Here is a 24,276-nt window from a genome sequence, read left to right as displayed (position 1 = left end):
AGTTGTGCCTTTTCCAATTAGGACCAGAAAGAGAAGCTCTTTTTGAATGTAGTTGGATCAAGAGGTAAAATTCTATTAAAATCAACTAGCTCTGCAAATTTACCAAAAGCTTTATGTGCTAAATCTCTTTGAACATAACGATCTAAGAGAACCCCAAGTGGTTGATGTGAAGGGAGAGAAGAAAAAGTAAATTTTGAGAATAGAAAAAAAATTAATTGATTTGATAAGTTACGATTCTTGGGACACAAAATATTTGTGGGTGACATGGAAGATATGGGTAAGGGCGTTTTTGATAAGAAAAGCAAACTCACTAACATTTGATGAAAAAAAAAACGAAAAAAGAGGCTAAACTGGAAGCTGGTCATCCTTAGGGGGCCATTCTAGTGAGTTGGTCATCATTAGGGGGCCAAAATGGAATTATGATAAATATTTTGATTGTTTAAAAGTAGAAATCTTTAAGATCGCTAGAAGTGCTACAAATGTTAATTAAGTCATGAAATCATGGCATAATATCCTTGAGATCCTTGGAATAGATACAATCACTAAGATAAACTTTGACTTTAACCAACCTATATAATTACACCATTTCCCACTTGAGACCTATCTTCTACATACACAAAAGAAAAAGATAAACATGGAGAAGGTGAAAGTTTTATCAAAGGTAACCATCAAACCTTCGTCTCCGACTCCTTCTCATCTTTCGACCTTTAAACTCTCTCTTCTTGATTTCATGACTCCTCAAGAGTACATTTCTGTTATTCTTTTCTTCAAATCCCATCCCAATCACACATTTGAATCTGAGTCTCAATCTGATTATCATCATTTGCTTAAAAAATCTTTGTCTGATGTCTTAACTCGGTACTACCCATTAGCGGGTAAGATCAAACTTAACGACATTTCCGTGGATTGTGAAGATTCTGGTGTTGACTATTTCGAAACAAAAGTCAACGGTACTATTTCTGATTTTAAGAGTCCTGAGGCACTACACCAACTTTTACCTCGTGGTAACATCTCTAGAGATATGGCCGGTCAAGTACCCTTGATTATTCAAGTCAACATGTTTGACTGTGGTGGATTAGCGATCTCTGTGTGTATGTCACATAAGGTCTCAGATGCTTCTACTTTAACAACCTTCATCAACCATTGGGCAGCAACCACTCGTGGGTCCACTGGAATCGTGACCCCTAATTTTGAAATCCCATCTCTCTTTCCGTTTAGATTTCTACCGGCTCCCCCATCCGACATGACTCAGTACGTTCGGGACACTGGAAACTTTGAGGATAAGACACTGATCAACAACAACCAGCTAGTCACCAAGAGGTTCCTATTTGACGCAACAAAGGTATCGGCTTTACGTGCTAGAATAGCTGACTCTTCAACTTATGGGTCCGACTTTAAGTACCCAACAAGGGTAGAGGCCGTGTCTGCTTTGATATGGAAATCACTCATGACTAATTTGAACCCAAAAACAAATTCGGTTTCAATCCTTAACCAAGCTGTGAATTTGAGAAGAAGGGTCAAACCAATATTGTTGCCCGAAGAGTCATTCGGTAATATGGTATCGGTTGCATCAGCCATGGCAAGACCCAAAGATTCTAATGCACTGCATGAATTGGTGGGACGTCTTCGGGTAGCAATAAGTAAAATCGACGGTGACTATGTGAGAAAATTACAAGGTGATGGTTGTGAAGAGATTATGTATTCGGCAGTTAACGATTCGGGTTTGACGGGGAAGCTAGACGATGTTTATGTTGTGAGTAGTTGGTGTAATTTTCCAATATATGAGAGTGATTTTGGGTGGGGAAAACCAATTTGGGTAACATATAATTTACATGAAACACAATGGAAAAATACTATTGTTTTGTTGGATACTAAAGATGGTGAAGGAATAGAAGCTTGGATGAGGTTGGAAGATGAAGTCATGGCAGCTTTTGAGCTTAATAAGAACCTCTTTGAATTTGTCTCTGAAATTGTTTAGTAACAATTACAGTACAAAACATGAATAAAGTATCTAATATTTGTGTTTGGAAATAAAAAATTTATCTAATTTGAATATATCAATTAGTTATTCTACTTACACTAATGGTGTGTTTGGATGACGGAATCATGAATCCGCGGATTCATGAGTCCTTCGGATTCATGATTTCTCGTTCAAAATTGTTTCCATAAAAATGGGTCAAAGCCTATAGCTAGTATATGGAGTTCTTGATCTGATTTCAACAACGAATTAGGAGAAAATTGAACTTACTATGCAGTGATTATTCATGTCGAAGTATTGGCGAAAATGGTGGTGCGGTAGTCAACCGACTCAACCCTATTTGAGAGAGAGATAAAAGAGATGGGGTAGGTTATGTTGTAAATCAAAATTGAAGATTGTGAGTTATAGCAAGTTGTTAGAAGGGATTGGACAGAAGAAGGGAGAGTAGATTGAAAGTTGGGTAAGAAATGATAGTTTTCTTTTCCACACAAATTTCTTAGTCATGTATTACTTAGTATTTGCATCGTTTGGGCAAGAAATGATAGTTTTGTTTCGACACAAATTTCTTAGTCATGTATTACTTAGTATTACGACGACGAGTGGGAGAGAAATAGAGATTCAACGAAGTAAGGAGAACATAGAAGAAGGGGGTGGTCACTCAACCGTCTTCGGGGATTATTTCAGAAATTGGTCACTTTTAGAGCTTTAGGGAACTATTTTGGTGAGTTTGTGATCTCTAAGGGGCAGAACAGAAATAACCCAAAACCTTAGAACAAAAACTCAAAATTAATTTATAGAACTGACAAATTGACTGTGTAAAAAGAAAAGGAAAGAAAAATCTACCAACTTTTTCCGTTTTTCCAGTGACCTCACAAATGTTTGGATAGGACTACTTATTTCTTTAGCATTTATGAACTAAAATCATAATTGTGAGTTTGTGAGCAACAACTTTATAACATCTTTTTCGAAAAAAAAAAAAAAAGCTTTATAAACATCTTTTACCTTCACTCTCAAATCCATCTTCTTCGAGAAAAAACCATAAACAAAAATTAACATGGAGAAGGTGAAAATCATATCAATGGAGACAATCAAACCCTCATCTCCAACACCATCTAACCTTTCTACTTTCAAACTCTCTCTTCTTGATCTCTTCGCTTCCCAAAAATACACAACAGTAATTATTTTCTTCGACTCTCGTTCTGTTCACACGTCTCTTTCTTCTGAATCTAATTTTCATCATCTGCTAAAAAAGTCGTTATCTGATGTGCTAACCCATTTCTACCCACTAGCTGGCCGGATCAAAGATTATAACAATTCCATTGATTGTAATGACCTTGGCGTTGACTATTTCGAGGCAAAGGTCAATGGTACTATTTTTGAATTTAAGAGTCCAGAAGCACTTCATCAACTTTTACCTCATCCTGACATCATATCCTCCAAAATGGCGAAAGAGGTTCCCTTGGTTGTTCAAGTCAACATGTTTGACTGTGGTGGAATTGCAATCTCTGTGTGTATGTCACACAAGATATCAGATGCATCGTCAATCGCTACCTTCATCAACGGTTGGGCAGCAACTGCTCGAGGGACTGGAGTAATCCTGGCCCCTAATTTCAACACTCAGCCTCTCTTCCCTTTGAGACCTTTATCGTCTCTTGTATCTGGCACGACTACTGAAAACGTGGGTGATACGACCGCATACAGATTTGTCATCAAGAGATTTGTATTTGAAGCGTGGAAGATACTTGCTCTACGAGCTAGAATAGAAGACTCTTTGACTAGAGACGATCTGAAGCGCTTGACACGTGTAGAAGCTGTGTCAGCTCTGATGTGGAAATCACTCATGAAGTCAACAAATTCGGGGAAGCCCTTATCAATCTTGAACCAACCAGTTGACTTGAGAAGGAGGATGGACCCACCATTACCTAAGGAGTCCTTCGGGAATATCTTCTGGATGGCGACTGCAGTATTACCAACAACACCCGAATCAAAAAACTCTTATTCGTTAGATGAGTTAGTGAGCTACACTCGGGTAGCGATAAGAAAAATCGACAACGATTGTATAAAGAAACTACAAGGTGACGATGATGAGGTAATAAAATCGATGGTTGAGGAGACTTGTTTGAAGGAGCATTCGGGACAAACGAAGGCTAATGTGTACTTGATGAGCAGTTGGTGTAAATTTCCACTATATGAAAGTGATTTCGGTTGGGGAAAGCCAATTTGGGTAACTTGTAGCCCAATTGAAGCCCTAGAAAAGAATGGGATTATTTTGATGGATACTAAAGATGGTGAAGGAATAGAAGCTTGGGTTAAATTGGAACAACAAGATATGGACATTTTCGAGCGTAATAAGGATCTCCTCGAATTCGTTTCTACAATTCATTAAGTATAAGCAACTTCGAAATACAAAACTGATGATATCGTCAATGAAAATATTTATATTTTTCTCATTGTTGCAAAAATTTTGTCTGATGATGCGTCAATTTGATCTCCTCGAACTTGTTTCTAGATTTTACAATTTGAGTTATAAACTATTTTTTCTCGTCCCACAAATTCTACTGTAAAACAGTGATATCTCCTAGACCGTAAGTCCAATAATCTTCAAACTTTAGAGATTAGAGAGCGATTTTTGAACCGCATGCCTAAGACCGACAAATTATTTTCTTCTTTAGTATCTTCTTTTTGTCTCATTTTCTTAAGAAATTCACTTAGAATATTAAATGCTCTCTACCATACTTCGATCCCTTAGTGAATAATTTGGTGACAAATCCCTTTGAAGTAGGAGTTAAATCACAAACACAGAGTCGACAACCTTTGGTTGGAGTGGTTATCAAGTTGGTTTCCAGCCTCTAAATCAAAGGTTTGAGACACGGAGTTGCACCCTTTAGAATATGATGATTTCAAGAAAAAAAATCACAAATACAGAAAACACTGGGTGACTGCAAGGGGATATCAACACTAAGGTATCTTGTGAGTAAGTCCAATCCTGATCAGTAATTCAAGGCTACCGACATCACCTAGATACAGAGAGCGGAACTATGTGGAGACCAGGCCGGGCAACTGCCCGGCCTGATCTCCACATATACAAACTAAGCTACCACAATCTATAATAGATTGTTTTAGCTTTGGTGGTGGAGTTTGCATGCTTCCAACCCAAAGACACGAGTTTGAATCTCTGGGCCTGCCTCCTTGCTCTTTCTTTTTCATTTTCATTTTGGTTCCAACTCTCACTCTCCTTTATAGACTTGGTTCCGCCCCTGCCTAGATATCATATCACAACGGGAACTCACTTACTGGTAACATTAAAGGCCTAGGATAAACCTACAGGTTATGTACTAATCTTACAGTCTCGACCCTCGAAGTTTCCACCAAAAAGTAGACATGATTGCCCGATTAGCTCACTCGTCATTAACTGAAATTCTAAGAAACGAGATGGCAATGGATTTGTTCAATGTGTTGACAAAATATCAGACACACGGACTAGGAGTCAAACTTGTTGAGGTGCGTGTGCAAACACGTGATATACGTGACGGAATGAAATGACGATATCCAAGGATCAAGAATATTCCAAGATATTTAAAGATCCAAAAGATTGTGTTTCCAGTCTTTAGAATATCTCTTGCATTTGTCTAATATTGTTATTAGAAAGAGATTATCTACTTTCTTAGATTAGTTAGGAAACTGGAAACAGTAATTTACTCTATAAATACGAGTTTGGTCCTAAAGTTTAATTATTCAGTTATATCTTACCAATGTAACGAATCAAATCCACAATTGTGATGATTATTAATAAATTTATTATTGGTTTCTCTATACATGTAAGTCGAGATTATGAAATAGGGTCTTCCACTGAACCACGTTAAATTTGACTGTTAATTATTTTAATTTATCTATTTGATTATCACATAAGCGTGAATTTAACAAAACTCAGTGGGACTCGCCTTATCACCAATGATCATCCTCATGTGTCATGGTCTTAGACTACGCTCCATCTGAGGTCACGAGCTACATGTCTAGTCACGCGACGTCTCCTTAGTGCAGCCCACGCACAACATCTCATGCCATATTCTTTTGTTTTAGACATTAATTACCCGTTCGAATCAACAATTTGAATTATTTCTAGGGTAGGATTTTCTTCCAGATAAAGAAGATATTAGTTATTGTACATGTGAAATATCCAAGACAATTATTTTATTGTCAATAAATTAAAATTATTTTTGTTAAAGATAAACATCATATATAACAAAGTTTTACCAATTTAAATTACTTTCATTATTTCATACATGGAAACATGGAAACACTGATGCTCACAAAGATATGAAATGATGATGACAGAGGAAAAGATTAAAAACATTACCTTGTAAAGTTTGATTAAAATCAAGGAAAGAAGATTAAAGATTTCACCACCTTGTTAAGTGTCTATTTTGTGTTATCTGGTTTAAAATTAATAATTTTTGAGTCTATAGACCAAAAATAGGGTCCTAACAGGAGATTTAATCCTCTATAATCCTAAAAAGGATTTAAAAACCAAATTAATCATCATAAAAGAGATCTAGTCCATTTGTATTCATCTCGAGAGAAATATCAAATCTCTATAATATTTAATCCTTATTAATACCTATTATAACCTTTCCATATATTTTGTAACCGTTTTTGCCAAAATAATCATGTATATATCATTTCCTTAATTGTCTCCATCTTTCTCTCTCCAATCAGAATTATAATGAAAGAAATATTAACAAATCTAATATGTAACCGTAATATAGTATATCTCATTTTCAAGAACATTAACCTAGTTGTTTAACCACTATTAACATCAGAACTCTACATTCATCTCCATTAAACTTATCGAAGATCAATTCTTGAAGGTAATTATTTTTGCTAAAATCATAATGAGAACATTCATTTGTAAGATTTCGTTTTTGTTTTCATGTATTTGATATTACTGTTTTGTATTTAGATTCATTTTTAAGATCTAATAATTAATTTTTTAAACTGTATCAAATTGTTATGTATTATTTCTGAAAAAACGATTCAATTGTAGATCTTTCTCATAATATATATTTCCATCTTTGATAGATCTGAAATGGAAGTCTAAACTTCTCTCTCTCTCTCTAAAATTTTAATATCAATAATGAAATCTTTGATCTTTATATCATATTTAATGTTTTATTGAATCTAGGTATGTTCTATATCTTTCAATTTTCGTGGTATGTATCTTAAGATTTTCGTTTAATCATTACTGAAGTTTTTTTCAGATCAGATTCATCTTCACTGACGGACTCAGATTTGCGGTATATTCAGATTCATTGTTTTCTCTGGATATAAAGTACATGTACTTTACGCGTACTTTTTTCACAAAACAGTTGCCGTTTATAGTACAATAAATGTTCCAAAAATTATATGTAATTTATTGCACATTATACATATTTTTTCACATAACAGTGACCTTGTGATTCGAACTAACGTTATGTTTGTCTTCTAACACATTATGAAGTTTAACAAACAGTATGCATAATTTATTCCATTATACATGTCGTTTCTAGTAAATTGTTTGTTTTGTTAACAAATGTATATGTTTTCTTTTTGCAGTTTTGTTGTTACTTATGGAATTTGCTACTGAAGTTGGTCATTTGTTTCCTGGTGGTGCAAAATCATTTGGATATGCTCTTCGACAATATAGTGTAAATGTTGTTTGTCCTGCTCAAGACTACATATGCTCTTCGACAATATAGTGTAAACGATTTTTTGGTAACAGAATGTAAACGATGTGTAATGTAAAAGAAATTATGTGTTATGTAATAGAAAGTATGTGTAATTTACTGAACAAGACCCAAATACATTTGATAAATTACGTTGTATACTTGACTAATGATGGTTTATTCGTCATAAATAATACATAATTTACGTATTTGTTTCATAATTTGTATTCGATTTGTATTTATGTATGAGTAAAAACGAAAACAAATGCTGCTTTAATGTTCCCAGAAAAATATACTATTTCCAAAACTGAAAGTTAAGTGAGAGAAAGTGATATATATGTTTTGTATATTAACCCCCAAATCACGCTAAATTGATCCTAGATTGATTCAGATAATAGGAAAGAGAAAATTTGATTTCCAAATCTGTTTAGAGGAGAGAGAAATTATGATTTGTTTCTATCTTTTTTTTTCTAATAAATCTCCATATTTTTGGCTAATAAATCTCCATATTAAATCTGTAAAGAAGAGAGAGAAAATTGATTTGGGAAAGTTTAGATTTTGTTTCTAAACAGATTATAGAAGAGAGAGAAATTTTCGTGAGAATCTAACCGTTTTTTCCTAAATTTATCCTAAAATCAAGGTACATTAAACCGATTGAAATCCCAAATGAAGTAGGTTTAGAGAGAGAAAGTGTCTTTATGAAGATTGGTATCCAATCTGTTTCGGCTGAATAAAGATCCCCCACAAATCACGCCCACGGGTTTTGGGAAAGTTTCCTAAAACCCTCGTAAATTCAAAAAACCCGGGGTTTTTTGATTTGGGATACATTTGGTATTACCCAATAAATTAGCCATACTTTATACCCTTCTTGTAAAAGGACCAAAAATCCATAATCTAAGAAGAATGGTCTATAGACCTATTATCAAATTAATTTTGGTCTATATACCCATGGACTCAACTAATAATTTTCCTAATGCCTAACATAGAATATGGAATTAATTTTAGAGTCATTAGGAAAATTATTAGTTTCATTCTTTATTTTTATTGTGTATTCTTTTCCTTTACTTGTAAATAATTCAATTCAAAAATCTTTTAGATACTGATTATGCCATTGTCTCCTTCAAATTGAGGTCAACATTTACACAGCATTTAATCGTTGATTTCGTTTAAACCTGGAGTAACTTCTAGATGAAGTAGAAACTACATCACTATTTATAGTACCTTTAGCTCAGTATTGTTTCACAAAATTCCCAATTATTATATACAGAGAAACATAAAACCTAGCTGCCATGAATAAGATGGTTCAAGTGGTTTCCAAGGAGACCATCAAACCCTCAACTTTAACTCCTTCTCATAGGTCTCCCTTCACTCTCTCCGTTCTTGATCTCTTCATACCTCCGCTTTACGTTCCCATCATTCTTTTCTTCGACTCTGACACAACCCACACATCATCTATATCTGATTCGGTCGACAATCGTCACCTTTTGCTTAAGAAATCCTTATCAGATGCCCTAACCCACTTTTACACGTTGGCTGGTAGGATCAAGGACAATATCTTCGTCGACTGTAACGACCAAGGTGTTGACTATTTCGAAGCAAAAGTCAACGGAAGCATCTCCGACTTTAAGAACCCAGATGTACTAAATCAACTCCTACCTCCTCGTGATATCATTTCCTCTGCTATGTCCAGTCAAGTACCATTGGTTGTTCAAGTCAACACATTTGACTGTGGTGGAATAGCTATCTCTGTTTGTATCTCACACAGGATCGCAGATGCATCCTCTATCTCAACTTTCATCAACGGTTGGGCATCAATCGCCCGCGGGTCAACTGAAATCTTGACTCCTACTTTTGACTCTTCGTCTCTCTTCCCTTATCGACCATTACCGGTCCCCGTATCTAATGACACTGACGTCACGACCGTGTCTGACACACCTGTCAACAAATTAGTTACCAAGAGATTCGTATTTGAAGCGTCAAAAGTATCTGCTTTACGTTCTAAAATATCTAATTCTTCCGCTAAAGGAAATGATTTCTATTATCCCACTCGGGTAGAAGCTGTGTCGGCTTTGATGTGGAAGTCAATTGGGACGAAATCAGACGCTTCACCGAACCCAACAAAGGCGGTATCAGTACTAAGCCTAGCTGTGAACTTGAGGAAGAGGATGGACCCACCATTGCCTCAACAGTCATTCGGGAACATTTATGCCGCGGCAACTGCAGTAATACCGAAAGGGTCTAATTCGTTGGATGAATTCGTGGGACATATTCGGATAGCAGTTAAAAAGATCAACGGTGATTACATTAGGAGGCTTCGAGGTAATGATGATGAGTTTCTACAATGTATAGGGGAGACGGCCGAATTGACCCAACATACAGGGGCTGACCTGTATTTGAGTAGTTGGTGTAAGCTTCCAATATATGAGAGTGATTTCGGGTGGGGAAAACCCGATTGGGTAACTTCAAGCCCGGATGAAGCCCTATGGAAGAACAGTGTTCTTTTAATGGATACTAAAGATGGGAAAGGAATAGAAGCTTGGGTGAAGTTGGAAGCGGAAGATATGGCCAAGTTCGAGCAGAATGAAGAAGTTCTAGGATTCGTTTCTTTCAAATGAGAAATGTTTGATCATGGTACTTTTTTTTTTGTTGAGATATGATCGCGGTACTTGGCTGAAACATAGTGAGATTGATGATTATATTTATGGTGTGTTTGGTTGCAGGATTCCTAAGTAGGATTCCTATCAAAAGTGGAATTTGGTAGGAATCATGAATTCTTGGTCTGTTTGGCTACCAAGAATCCTAGGACTCTTGAATCCTAAGGATTCCTAATTCCAAAAATTGTATTGGACCAAAATCCCACCTTACCCCCTAGGATTTGCTAGGATTTTGGATTAATGAACCTAAATTTCAAACTTAAAATCAACAAAAAAATATTTCTTTCTACAAAATCATTATTTTTTTTCAAAATCATTAGTTTTTTCAAAAATCATATTTTTTCTAAAGACTTTTAAAAATACTCAAATAATAATAAATCATAGGATTCTTAGTTGCCAAACAAGCCAAAAAATATTACTAGGATTCATGAATCCGTGGAATCATGAATCCCAAGGACTCATGAATCCGCGGATTCATGATTCCACCATCCAAACACACCATTAATGAAAATTATGTTTGTTTTCACTTTACTAACCGACGTTAACTTCTGGTAGTCTTATAACAAGAAATTCATAGTACAATTTGGTTTGTCAGGATGCGTTTGTAATAACACGCTTAAAAGACAAACAAATCGTTACAAAAATATCACAAACAAAGCTTAGATGGAAATATCATTCTTAGAAGGGATATTTGTCTTGATCATTGAATTTTGAAGGAACTTTAGCATATATTGGAAATATCTCGTATGAAATGATTTTCTGATCAAAATCCATGGTGATAATGTCTAGAAATGATTTAAGGTTATCATTCAGGATATAAAATTCAAAGAACCAAACGATCAATTGCTCCTTGTAATTCTGGGACAGAATTTGCAAAAAACACAGAAAATCTCTTCGAGGATCAAGTCAGAAAGATGCTTTTGCAGTTTAAAGAATTGAATTAAAAGTCCGAGTTCGACCTGGTCCTGCAGTGAGCCCTGGTTGGGCAATGCCAGCCTATTTCATTTTTTTAGTTACTATTAAGGATTTAGTAATACAGTATAATTTATGATATCAATTATGGTCGATGTTTTGGGGAAATAAGAAAGTTTTTCGGAGTACAAAGTTTTGGGTAAAACAAATATTCTTCCAAACAAATATTCTTCCAAACAAATTTTGGAGAAATAAAAAAATAAAAATTCTTCTTCAACCATCTTTCCTTCACACCACCATTAACTCCAGCGACCATAAACTCCGACGACCCTCCAACCCCAATTCCAGCCGACTCTCTTTCTCTCTTCATCCATTTCTCTCTCTCTCTCTCTCTCTCTCTCTCTCTCTCTTCTGCCTCTGTTTCTCTCTCTCTCTTCTCTCCTTTCTCTCATAGGATCTTTCCATTTCCATAAAATTCTAAGGAATTACGGATTGTAATTTTAGGTAAGTTTGTAATTTATGTCCCATAAATTTTTTCGGTACGTTTGTAATGTATATCCCATAGAAAAAAATTGGTAAGTTCTAAATTTATTTTTGAGTAAGTTTTTGTATCTTAATTTGTTTTAGTAAGTTTTTAATTTATCTTAGTTTGTATCCTAATTTATATCTCACAAGTTTTTTTTGGAAGTTTGTAATTTATATTTAGGTAAGTTTGTAATTTATATCTCATAAGCTCTTTAGGTAAGTTTGTAATTTATATCTCATGAATTCTTAGGTAAATTTGTAATTTATTTTGGGTAAGTTTGTAATTTATTTGTTATCATTTATCTTTGTTGGTTAAGTTTCTAATTGATATTTTTTAATTCTAATTATTTTTCTTAAATTAGAGTCTAATGCGACTGGCTGACCTCGCCCTCCCTGGCACGGGCCCAACTCGGGTTTAGCAGTCCCAGGTCCAACTAGGGGGTTCAACTAGGGGTGGGATTCGGTCCGGACGGGCGGGAAACGGACACTAACTTAACCGGTCCGGGCGGAACGGACACGAGCCCTAAGTGTCCACTCGGACATCCGGACAAAACGGGCGGACATTTCGGATTTTTCTCGAACAAAATGTCCGTCCGTGACATTTTGATAGTCGGGCAAACTGGGTATCGGTCGGGCGGACACCGGTCACTAATGAACAAATAAATAAACTTTTATTCGAAATTTAAAATGTTTAGTCGCTAAATACAACTTTCTAAAACTCCCACTTTACAATTCTAAAAAGTAAATGAATTCAAAATCGCAAGATAAGCATTGAGATTTCTCATGGATTATGATCGGTTTCTATGCTTCTTCTCATGGATTACAACCGGTTTATTGTGGATTCTCGGGTTATTGATGAGATACTGAAATTTTGGAGGAGATATAGACTAGAGAAGTAGAACGACGAAGAAAAAATTAAGAAAAGTGATTTCTAGGGTTATTTATTTTTACTCTTGAAATCTAATGGTTGTAGCTAACTCTACAAATCTAAAGGCTTAAAATCAATCATATAGGCGGGCAGGTATAACGGGTAGGATAAACGGACGGGTGTGGACGGGTTCGGTCGGGCGGACGATATAAGCGGGCGAACTCGGTCGGACCACCGGGTAAAGACCTATGCCCGCGTTCGTCCGCTTAAGATCTTTCGGTCGGGCGGGTACGGACCGATTCGGGCATCGGACGGTCACGGACCCTTCGGACTCGGACGGTCGTGGGCGGGTTCCGGGTTTTCGGGCCAAAATCCCACCCCTAGGTTCAACCTAGTATCGGGTCGCTTTGGCCCGACCAGAGTCCGATCCAACTCATTTTTTCGGGGTCCAACCCAACCCGATAAGCAACACTAGCAATAAGTCTGTGGGTCCTATTTAACCATCCAGACGCCCATATGCTTCAACCAACCGTTGAAATTTAAAAGAATTTTCCCATAATAAAAAACGGCATGATATTCAATTGTTAACTTAAAATGACTTTCCGAATAAGATTCATAGCTACGCCATGAAATTTGAACTTTGAAGGCTGAATTCCATTATTCATACGTTTAAAACTGTATTGACTTTTTCGTGATTAAGGCGAAGCCATGTACTCACATAAAGCATAAATTATGTGCTATCTTTTATGTTTTGTCAAAAAATTGTTAGTTTTGAAGAAAATTTGTGTGTACTAGCCTTTGAATTTTACAGGATTAAAAATCACAACAATATTTTGTCCGTTAATGTAAAATGATTTTTCAATCAAGATCTATGGTTTCGCCATAAAATTTAACTTTGAAGACCTAATTTGATTTGGGTAGATGAAGTGTGCCTTCTATCTGTTTCCCCAATGATACAATCTAGATAATATTTGTCTTCAAATCACTCTGCTTTCAACAACAAAAAAATTCTGTTAAAGAAAGTGGTCCATTCATTTGTTTGGTAGTTATGAAAAATAATTATGACAATTAATGAGATTTCAGTTTCAAGTTTCTACATGTCCATACATTTGTTGTATTTATTAAGAGATGCTAAACTTTTTACACAAAAAAACAAAAAAAAAAATTGCTTTTCAAACTCTATATAGACTCGAAACAAAAAAATTCCTTCTCATCAAAACTTATCTCTTCTTCTCCCAAAAAAAAAAATATAACAATGGGGAAGGTGAAAGTAGTAACAATGGAGACCATCAAACCCTCATCACCAACTCCCTCTCACCTTTCTACCTACAAGCTCTCTCTTCTTGATAATTTCCCTTCCCCACAATACATTCCTCTTATTCTTTTCTTCGATTCAAACATTAATCGCTCATCTAAATCTGAATCTGAATATCATTCTATTTTGAAGAAATCTTTATCGGACGTCTTAACCCGATTCTATCCACTGGCTGGTAGGATCAAAGGTAACAACTCTTACATTGATTGTAACGATTTCGGTGTTGACTATTTCGAGGCAAAAGTCAATGGTACTATATTGGATTTTAAGAGCCCAGATCTACTTAATCAACTCCTACCTCCTTCTGATTCCATCTCTTTTGATTTAGCAAGTCAAGTACCATTGGTTATTCAAGTCAACATGTTTGACTGTGGTGGACTAGCCATATCTGTGTGTATGTCACACAAGGTCTCAGATGCATCATCTATGTCAACTTTCATGGATGGTTGGGCTGCAACGGCTCGTGGTTCCAACGAAATTGTGACTCCTACTTTTGAAGCCCCTTCTCTTTTTCCTCTTCGAAAATTATCATTTTTCGTGTCAAACACAGCCGCTGGAAATGTGGTCGACACGACAACGAACAAGCTCGTCAGCAAGAGATTTGTATTTGATGCGTCAAAAATATCTGCTTTGCGTTCCAGTATAGCGAACTCTTCAACTGATGGGCCTGACTCTAAGTACCCGACACGGGTTGAAGCCGTGTCTGCTCTGATATGGAAGACGATGATGAAAAGAGCTGATTGTTCAGATCTCGAGGCACCTTTATCAATCTTGAACCATGTAATGGACTTGAGAAAGAGGATGATCCCACCCTTACCTCTAGAATCATTTGGGAATATTCTTTGGATGGCAAAGGCAGTAGTACCAACAAAGAATTCTCATTCGTTGGATGAGTTAGTTGGCCACATTCGGGTTGGAGTCAGTAAGATCAACGGTGATTATACAAAAAAACTACAATCCGACGATGATAAGGTAATACAGGCGATGATTGATGATACATGTTTCGCAAAGGAGGCGGGACAAGTTAGGGCTAATATGTATGGGATGAGTAGTTGGTGTAAATTTCCATTTTATGAGTGTGATTTTGGTTGGGGAAAACCAGTTTGGGTAACTTGTAGCCCGAATGATGCTCTAAAAAAGAATAGGGCAATGTTGATGGATACAAAATGCGGAAAAGGAATAGAAGCGTGGGTGAAGCTCGAATCAAAAGACATGGCGTTGTTCGAGCACAACGAAGACCTGCTTGAATTTTGTTCGCCACTCTAATGAAGTAGAAGAATCTTTGAAGCAAAAGTTATAGTAAATGTCATTGTGATATAAATAAATAGTCTAAAATGTTGTTTTCCATATTCTTATATTTGCAATAAATAGTAATTGTTCGAAGGGCATGACTATAATTTAGCATAATCCCTCTATATTTTGAAGACCATTTTTCCAAAGGCAATGTTTTCAAATTGGGTTATTTCCCTAATAGCCCCCAACTTTGTGACCGGTTTCCTACCTAACCCCCTACTTTATAAAAAATACCCAGATTGCCCCCTTTTTTAGATTCCGTTATAGCACCGTTACATAGTCATCATTTCTCTCTCTTCCATCTCATTACCTCTCTCTGCCACCTTATCGCCACCTCATCATCTTCACCGGCGAAGGTCGCCGGCCGGCCAACTTTCCGGCCGACGACCTTCATTAAATTTTTTTTCTTCTCTCCTCTCTCTCTTTAAAACAAAAAAAATATATTTTTTTTTCTCTCTCTAGATCTGGTTCATATGAACCAGATCTAGAGAGACCTGCTTGAAGGTCTGAACAGACCTGCTTGAAGGTCTGTTCGGACCTTCTTGAAGGTCTGTTGAAGGTCGTCGGCCGGAAAGTTGGTCGACCGGGACCTTCGCCGGTGAAGATGATGAGGTGGCGATAAGGTGAGGTGGCAGAGAGAGGTAATGAGATGGAAGAGAGAGAAATGATGACTAGGTAACGGGGTTATATCGGAATCTAAACAAGGGGGCCATCTGGGTATTTTTCATAAAGTAGGGGGCTAGGCAGAAAACCGGTCACAAAATTGGGGCTATTAGGGAAATAACCCTTTCAAATTCCTTGGGTGTTTTTTTCACACGTGATTTGACGATACGTAAATCAAGGATGAAGCAGCCTATGTTGACCAAGAAAAACTCTTTAGATGACCAAATACATTAGCTACTAGACCTCCAATTGTTTTCATGTCAAATTTTATACAAATCAATAACTCAACATATTTTACAAATGAAAAGTATAAGCGAATCTCCGTCTCAAATTAAGAGTCCACTATTCTTTTTCTGGATGTCCAAAATTAAGAGTCTCATTCTTAATATATCATATAAAATCACTTATTTTTTCATGAATACCTTTTCTTTGGTATTTTCAGTTAGTTCAGCTAATTAAGATATTTGACATTTTCTAAAACAAAAGTTGGTTTTTTTTGTAATATTTCAATTATTTTGAGAAAAGTTAATTTTTTTTTTTTGTTGAACTTTGAGAAAAGTTAATTACTTCAAGAAAAGTTACTTTCTAGGTAGGAGACTATAATCCTTGAATTACTTCATATACTAATAAAGGTAAGTTTATTTGGGAGACAGGTATCTTGGTCAAATTGTTAATAAGCAAAGGTAAGTTTATTTGGTCCTCCTTGGCATGTTACGTGACTGTTTCGAAAAATTCAAATGCTAAATGAGCAATTTGAGGAGTGTTCTATTACGCACATTTTTTGAGAGATCGACGAGGCAGCTGACAACTTCTAGAAGATGTGACTTCCTAGTGGGACAATTGTGATGTTACCAGCAGAAATATCGGACCACCTACGGAAGATTTTGAGGGAAGATAGAAGGAGTGTTATTAGAGTCCGTCATTCTTAGTTTATCTGTTTCTTGAATTTGATGTGGAATTGTTTTTTGACTTACTTTAGTTTTTTTTTTTTCATGAAGAGAAATACCATAAAACAAAAGCGTCTATTACAAACCAACTAAAATTCAGAAAAAAAAAAGATGCAACATCATTCCAAGTTTTCTTATGACCGTGAGTTCGACCCCATTTAGCTAAAGCATCTGCATAAGTATTACAGTTCCTAGACACATGTGAGAATATAATTCCTGTAAATTTGTCCTTGATGTCTTTGATCTGTCGGATGATACTTTGAGATTGTCATTGAAGTCCTTATGTAAGGACTTACTTTAGTTGATTCGAATAGTTCATTGTTTGATTTTTTTTTTTTTCCTAAAGTGTCGTGGTCAAACAAAAGAAATCAAAGTTTGATTTTTTAAATCCATCAATCACTATTCCTTGGTAAAGAAGAACACATAAGTTCTATAAATTGGGTTATTTTAAATAATCTCTATCAAAAGTTAAATAATATAAAGTCCTCACAGATTGTTCATAAGATTCATTCATGGCACTAATGATGGATAAATTTGTAAGAGTCATTTCTAAGGAGACAATCAAACCCTCTTCTTCAACTCCTTCTCACCTTTCTCCATACAAACTCTCTCTTCTTGATCAGGTTATTTATCCAGTTTACGTTCCTGTCGTTCTTTTCTTCAAACCTAATCACACCAATACATTTGAATCCGAATCTAACTATCATCATTTACTTAAAAAATCTTTGTCTGACGTCTTAACCCGTTACTACCCATTGGCCGGTAGGATCAAAGATAACATCTTCGTTGAGTGCAACGATCTAGGTGTTGACTATTTCGAAGCAAAAGTCAATGGCAACATCTCAGAATTTAGAAGCGCAGATCTACTTAATCAGCTCATACCCACTTTAGATATGGCCAGTCGAACACCATTGATTATTCAAGTCAACATGTTTGACTGTGGAGGAATAGCAATATCGATGTGTATGTCGCATAAGCTCTTTGATGCATCATCTATTGCAACCTTCATCAACTGTTGGGCAGCAACGGCTCGTGGGGAAACCGAATTTGTCATTCCTAATTTTGACGCCCATTCTCTCTTTTCAGTTAGACAAGTATCGTTTCCTGTACCTGACACGCCTGTCGAACTCAAAGATGGAACAATTGAAAACAAACTCGTAGCAAAAAGATTTGTATTTGATGCAGCCAATATAGCAAGTTTACGCGCCAGGATAGCCAAAACTTCTAATGGGAAGTATCCGACACGGGTAGAGGCTGTGTCAGCTCTAATTTGGAAATCACTCATGAACCCTGAGGCAGAGTCTATGTCAATCCTAAACCAAGCTGTGAATTTAAGAAGGAAAATGGACCCACCATTGACTCAAGAGTCATTCGGGAATATAGTGACCTTGGCAACAACAACCTTAATACCGAAGAATTCTTATTCGTTAGATGAATTGGTAGGACATCTCCGGGTATCAATACATAAGATCGACGAAGATTATGTGAGAAAACTTCGAGGTGATAGTGGTGAAGAGTTCATAAAATGGGTAACAAAGGAGGCAGGTTTGATGAATGAAGATGGTAAAAATATGTATATGATGAGTAGTTGGTGTAGATTTCCATTCTATGAGAGTGATTTTGGATGGGGAAAACCAGTTTGGGTAACTTATAGTGTAGGTCAAGCACTAGCCAAGAATGGGATTGTTTTGATGGACGCTAGAGATGGTGAAGGAATTGAAGCATGGGTAAAATTGGAAGAAAAAGATATGGCGGCTTTCGAGTGTAATGAGAACCTCCTCGAATTTGCCTATGTAACTAAGTGAACACGCGAAAGTTATAAACAAATTAATATATGTAATTTCATTTTTTTTAGAGAATGTTATCGTACTTTATGTTTTCAATCAAATGTTTTATATCCACTAGCTTTAACGATTTTTCGTCTCACTTGGTCATATTTTTATGTTTCTACAGTACTCCGCAATATATATTGTGATTTTGACTTGAGGTCTACTTTTTTTTTTTTTTTTTTTTTTTTTTTTTTTTTTTTGTTAAAAGACTTGAGGTCTACTTGGACATCACTAGTCAAGAGACTCAAGACAAAAACTCAGATAACAAATCCTTTTGGGAGCTTTTTAAATTCTTCTTCCCTGTTATTTATTGTGGTTGCGTTTGTGAAGGGGGAGTTGGGGATTTTCTTGATTCTACATGAGAATTGGGTCATCTTCCACCGAGGAGGATAGTCTTGTGAAGAGGAGAAGAAGAAAGAAGAGGAAATAACTTAAAATAAAATAAAAAAAATTAAATCTTTTTACTTAAATAATGAGTCAATTTTACAAAAAAAAAAAAAAAAGAAGATCCCAACTTATATATTTTTACTAGTCGGTTTGACAGACAAAACATGAAAATTAAAACATAACAAGCAAAAGGACTTTTCGTAAAAAAAAAAAATGTGTACTTTCCTTTGGAGAGTTGAGCAAATTAGATGCTAAATTGAAATAAATTAATTCACTCCTAATTAGTATGACGATCGAATAAGATAAACACAAGTACTCTAACTACAATATTCAAACAGAAGAATGAAAACCACAAAATATTAATATATTCCATATAGAGTTAAAAGTAAAATAGTTGTCCATCCACACCACAAATACAAAACACAAATGAAATTAGGGGTCTTAACATTAATTAGCCCACTTTATTTGAAAGAAAATTACAAATAAAAATAAAAATAAAATGGTGTCACATAAACAAACTTATTGTATTTTAATTTTAAGATTACTTGTTGCGGTAATGTGGTTGATGGAGAAAATGAAATTATTTGCAACACGAACATTTATATGACGATAAAATTTTGTTACAAGTGGGTTTACCAAGATTGAGTATCGGAAGGCATGTAATTTCACATCCGATGTTGCAAGCACCTGAACTTGCATAGAGAATATCTGAGGTGACACATGATTGTTGTACCTGGCTCTCCACCACCATAATACCCATAACTGCAACAAAGCCAACCACAAACTATTATAAATTAAGGTGCGAGAATAAGTATTTATTATTAGAAAAGATTGATCGAAATATATTACACTCATGCATATGTTGTTTTTATGCATATAATTATCCGACCACTGTTTTTCAATATATACGAATGAAAAGTTATTGCCGTACGTATTGCCCAATAGTAACTTCTAAAAATTATTAATTACTTAAATTATGAAGGAAATTGAAAACAATTAATACTTACGCGAGGTGGAAAAGAGGATAAAAACAAAGAGAAAGCAGATTGAAGCAACTTTAGCCATAATCTTAAGTTAAAATTGATTCAATCAAATCAATTTTTTTCCTCAGATATGAAGAAACAGAGTGGCCACCAGAGGCTATTTATAATTGCCTAGGTTCATTACAATAATAATATGATATTAATGTTTAATAAAACCCTAAACATGCCAGACTGCAACTCATTTGTTCTTCATGTGAGTCAATGACTAACAATGCCCACTACTAACCATTTTCGAAATATAAAACGATGTCTGGTTTTTATTTTTAGTTTATATAAAGAGTCTATCATACTTATAAGAAAAACAATACTTTTAAAATGAATTATAAAGTTAGTGACCTCCATAATTTATGGAAAGTGTTTTCGACGTTATGAAGATATTAAGATCATGAATTTTGTAGAATCTCTTCACAGCTATATGAATAATATTATATATAGAGAGATGCTAGAATCACAAAAGATTTTGACAAAAAAAGGTTCCCAGCTGATGTGGCGGTTGTGATTTTCATCTCTCAACGGCCTAGATTTGGTCAAAGTTTGAAATCACACCCGCCACATCAGCTGGGAACCTTTTTTTGTCAAAATCTTTTGTAACTTTATCATTTCCCTTATATATATATACGTTTATTTGATTGGAACACTTGTTGTGCCCGCTTTTATTACCTAGTTCCATATGTTTACTTATCTACTTAGTTTTTCATTTGCGTCTTTCTGTTTTAGTGTATCTTCTTCACTGATGATTTGGCCAACACCTCCTAGTTCAGCTTCGTAGTGCATCTACTATTCTACTCTAAAATTCGGAAAAATCAGGTTCGACTTATAGCAAATGTGGAATCTATGAATCGTTGAACTCGAGTTATTAAAGATATAAATAATTGCATGAAAATAATATTTATAATATCATTAGAATCTTGTGACAACTATATGATAAATAAGTAGATAAGCAACTTTATAAAGAATATATGATTTACTGAACTCAGTTATTAAAGATATAAAGAATTTAGCAGACTTATTTGGAAAACAATACTTTTCAAATGACTTGTGAAGTTAGTGACCCTGATAACCATTGTCTAAAGATAATTTGTTTAGGAGTATTTGATTGGAGCAATTGTTGTGCCAACTCAAATTGATATTGACTTCAACCAAAATATATTATAAAAGGGATTGCCTTTAAAATCATTGTCTTTAAAAACAAAGATAACTCACGATTCCGTTGCATTTATAATACTCTACATAATTGTTTCTTTTTGGATAAATTTTAGCTTCATTGATAAGCCAAAGGTTAATAGAGATGCAAAAATAAGTTGAAATACATACTAAAACTATAGTTTAGACATTAGAATTAAGTTATCTTTCCCAGGGCCGGCCCTAACATTTGGGGGGCCCCAAACAACATTAAAAATTGGGGCCCTATGTAAGGCTTAAAAAAAAATTGTTAAGAAAGGGTTACAAGTGGAATTGAACCCTTGCTTACACATAATCCAAAGCATTAACCAATGAGCTACAACTAGGGGTGGGAATCGGGCGGGTTCAGACGGGTTCGGGCAACTATGAGTCGGGTTCGGGCAGATCGGGCTCGGATAAGCCGAGTCCGCGATAGGGAGTCGGGTGGATCGGGCCGGACATAAGTCAACATACTAGAGCCCGTAGCCCGGATGCCCGAGCGGGTTCAACCGGACTCGGGCCGGACGGGCTCGGGTAATTTGACTTAAAAAATATTAAAAAAAACAATTTGTTTTATGTAAAAACAAATAATTAATTAAAATAACCAAAGATTCAATAAGCAAACCCTATTCTTCCAATAACCAAGATTACCAAAGATTCAATAAGTAAATCATATTCTTCCAGATACATCAATAACAAAGATCTATAAAGATGCATCAATAACCAAGATAACCAAAGATTCAAAAAAATTTGTTACAACATCATCAGATCTATAAAAATCACTACAAACCATTTTCAGATCTATAACAACAATACATTACATTTAAATAACAACAAACCTATTCTTCGAGGTACAACATCATCAGATCCATTATAAAACATTAAAAATCAAAAAAAGAAACAAACTAACTACATAATAACTAATTTCTAAGATGACTTTGAAGCTTAAAGAATCCTCCATTTATAACTTAGAAAAATCATTTGTAGACTATGGAGAAGGGGAGTACTTGAACCTATTAGCTTTAGGATCTACAAGATTTGGTCAAAGTGTTTCCTCATGAAGGAGAGAGAGAGGGGCAGAGAGAGAGAGAGAGGCGTATAAAGAGAGGGGCTGAGGTCTCTCAACCGTTGGATCTAAACAATTCACGCGGATAGGGACGTAGGGTAATAGGGTTGCCGGGTTTATTTTTTAATCGGGTTCTTTCTCGGGCTCGGGTAGCGGGCGGACACTATAGGGCGGGTAGCGGACGGGCTTTTCGGGCGGATTTCATCGGGCTCGGGTAACGGACGGGTATAACGGGCCGGGACTCGGATTTGAGGTTATGTCCGAGTCCCGGCCCAATAAGCCCGATTCATCGGGCCGGGTTGGCCCGGATCAGGTTGGCTACAGGCAGCGGGCTCTAACGGTCCGGGCCGGACCCCGGGGTCTCGGACCGTTTTTCCAGCCCTAGCTACAACTCAGGTTGTATTGGAGTAAAACGATATAGAATGTTATTATTGTCTCACAACTGACCCAAAAATCGAAAACATTAGGCCCTCCGTCACGTTGGGGCCCAAAGCGGCCGCTTTAGCTGCTTTGGGCTCGGGCCTCCCCTGATCTTTCCTCTTTCTTTTTTTGTTAGTTAATGGGGCCTTTTACCTGGTAAACTGATGCCTAAAGAACACTATCATATTAATGTTGGGTTGTGCTTGGGAATCTCATTTCTCTACCTCTTGGTTCCCTTTCTGTATTTCAGTCCTTCTCTCTCTCTCTCTCATTTCACCTCTCAATTCTCATATCAAACTTCATATGGCATCCGAGCAAATTTGACTGATCAACAATGAAGTCTACTCGCGGCCAAAGTTCTGAAATTTCTACGCAAAACTTTTTTTTTCCAAGTCTTTTTTTTTTGTTGTCCACCATATTAATAGACCATGTTTGGTCATCCAAAGTGAGATTCTTGGTCTTCTATTAAAACTACTTGAACCAAGTCCAAAATATATGTAAATGTAGAAGGTTTCTAATCTTCTATTAAAACTACTTGAACCTAACTCAAAAAATATTTAGATGTACAAGGTATGTTAGGTGGTGTTTGGTTTTTTGTAGAACAATTATGAAAATTTGATAGATATCTGAATTGACTCTACTCAGTGTCATAATGTTTTTTTTTTTTGTTAAATTCGTGTCATAATGTTTGTTTTTATTTATTCAACTTGTAAGATGTGTCTTCGAAAAAACTTGTACAATGTGATTTTTTTTGGAAATGTACTACGTTTTACGTTAGTCATTGCATGGTATTGATACATCATAGGTGTGATAAATACGATAATCGCCGAAGTTAAACTATTAATGAAAGAGACCTAAAGCTCAACAACATAATAAAGAGCCTAAAACCTAACAAACTTCTTATTTTATATCTTTAATAACCCAAGTAAAATAACCATGTATTCCACGTCTTATGGTAATCGAACCTGAGACCTCCAAGATTTTAAAATCTATGTCAACACTTTAAACCAGTTCGGCAACCAAATGTTTGACGATGTGATTGGTATCTTTGGCTAATTGGAATTGATTTTAGCTTTGTTTGATTTAGACTAGTCAGACCAGCTAAATTCAGACAAAAAAAAAGGTAGCCAATAGACGGACAACTAAACTTCTTATGTGGACAACTATTTGGGGTGTAAATATAACTTATTATTTTTAATGGGGGACAATTTATTCTCTGTAAAATTCTCTGCATAAACTCTTCACCTCCTTCTCCCACCAACCATCACCACATCTCTCACCAACAACCAGTGGCGAGGCCAGAAAATTTTATGAGTGGGGGCACTTTATAGTTAGTGAAAGAATTCCATAGTATACGATCAGGCTAGAATCAAAAAAAAAAAAGTTTCAACAATATTTTATTTATAGTTTAGACATTCCATGGTAATTTTGATGTACAACAAGTAATCTCTAATTTTCTCATCAATATGGTTTGGGAATCTTTCCCTCAACTCCATTCCCAAAAAATATTAAA

At 35.6% G+C, this 24,276-nt stretch overlaps 4 protein-coding genes, 1 long non-coding RNA gene and 1 pseudogene across 6 annotated transcripts; all 6 read left to right on the top strand.

Annotated features, from left to right (window-relative positions):
• Window positions 1-645: 645 nt before the first annotated feature.
• On the top strand, window positions 646-2,055 carry LOC147542581 (salutaridinol 7-O-acetyltransferase-like). The gene has a single exon (XM_086637898.1). The coding sequence runs from the start codon at window positions 731-733 to the stop codon at window positions 1,976-1,978; it is 1,248 nt and encodes a 415-aa protein (XP_086494024.1). The 5' UTR covers window positions 646-730; the 3' UTR covers window positions 1,979-2,055.
• Window positions 2,056-2,915: 860 nt separating this feature from the next.
• Window positions 2,916-4,531, top strand: LOC147542580 ((13S,14R)-1,13-dihydroxy-N-methylcanadine 13-O-acetyltransferase AT1 pseudogene; annotated as a pseudogene). The gene has a single exon (XR_015223655.1). The product of XR_015223655.1 is annotated as a (13S,14R)-1,13-dihydroxy-N-methylcanadine 13-O-acetyltransferase AT1 pseudogene (transcript).
• Window positions 4,532-6,688: 2,157 nt separating this feature from the next.
• LOC147542579 (uncharacterized) lies at window positions 6,689-7,898 on the top strand. Its single transcript, XR_015224257.1, has 2 exons — window positions 6,689-6,846; window positions 7,571-7,898. It is a non-coding gene; the product is annotated as an uncharacterized LOC147542579 (long non-coding RNA).
• A 1,041-nt stretch (window positions 7,899-8,939) lies between these two features.
• Window positions 8,940-10,300, top strand: LOC147542578 ((13S,14R)-1,13-dihydroxy-N-methylcanadine 13-O-acetyltransferase AT1-like). Its single transcript, XM_086638259.1, has one exon. It carries the CDS (start codon window positions 8,979-8,981, stop codon window positions 10,293-10,295), a length of 1,317 nt encoding a protein of 438 aa, XP_086494385.1. The 5' UTR covers window positions 8,940-8,978; the 3' UTR covers window positions 10,296-10,300.
• Window positions 10,301-13,757: 3,457 nt separating this feature from the next.
• On the top strand, window positions 13,758-15,337 carry LOC147542577 ((13S,14R)-1,13-dihydroxy-N-methylcanadine 13-O-acetyltransferase AT1-like). Its single transcript, XM_086637234.1, has one exon. It carries the CDS (start codon window positions 13,895-13,897, stop codon window positions 15,218-15,220), a length of 1,326 nt encoding a protein of 441 aa, XP_086493360.1. The 5' UTR covers window positions 13,758-13,894; the 3' UTR covers window positions 15,221-15,337.
• A 2,001-nt stretch (window positions 15,338-17,338) lies between these two features.
• On the top strand, window positions 17,339-18,781 carry LOC147542576 ((13S,14R)-1,13-dihydroxy-N-methylcanadine 13-O-acetyltransferase AT1-like). The gene has a single exon (XM_086637233.1). The coding sequence runs from the start codon at window positions 17,370-17,372 to the stop codon at window positions 18,660-18,662; it is 1,293 nt and encodes a 430-aa protein (XP_086493359.1). The 5' UTR covers window positions 17,339-17,369; the 3' UTR covers window positions 18,663-18,781.
• The last annotated feature ends 5,495 nt before the right edge of the window (window positions 18,782-24,276 follow it).

Source organism: Eschscholzia californica, unplaced genomic scaffold, assembly GCF_041429995.1.
Source record: "Eschscholzia californica isolate CP2 unplaced genomic scaffold, dmEscCali1.0.p SCAF_4, whole genome shotgun sequence".
In the NCBI taxonomy this organism is placed as follows: Eukaryota; Viridiplantae; Streptophyta; class Magnoliopsida; order Ranunculales; family Papaveraceae; genus Eschscholzia; species Eschscholzia californica.
This window is presented reverse-complemented; position numbering and strand designations above follow the sequence as displayed.

Excerpts from the sequence above, each read along its gene's own strand:
- LOC147542577 (XM_086637234.1), top strand. The coding sequence starts at position 13,895 with ATGGGGAAGGTGAAAGTAGTAACAATGGAGACCATCAAACCCTCATCA.
- LOC147542581 (XM_086637898.1), top strand. The coding sequence starts at position 731 with ATGACTCCTCAAGAGTACATTTCTGTTATTCTTTTCTTCAAATCCCAT.
- LOC147542576 (XM_086637233.1), top strand. The coding sequence starts at position 17,370 with ATGGCACTAATGATGGATAAATTTGTAAGAGTCATTTCTAAGGAGACA.
- LOC147542578 (XM_086638259.1), top strand. The coding sequence starts at position 8,979 with ATGGTTCAAGTGGTTTCCAAGGAGACCATCAAACCCTCAACTTTAACT.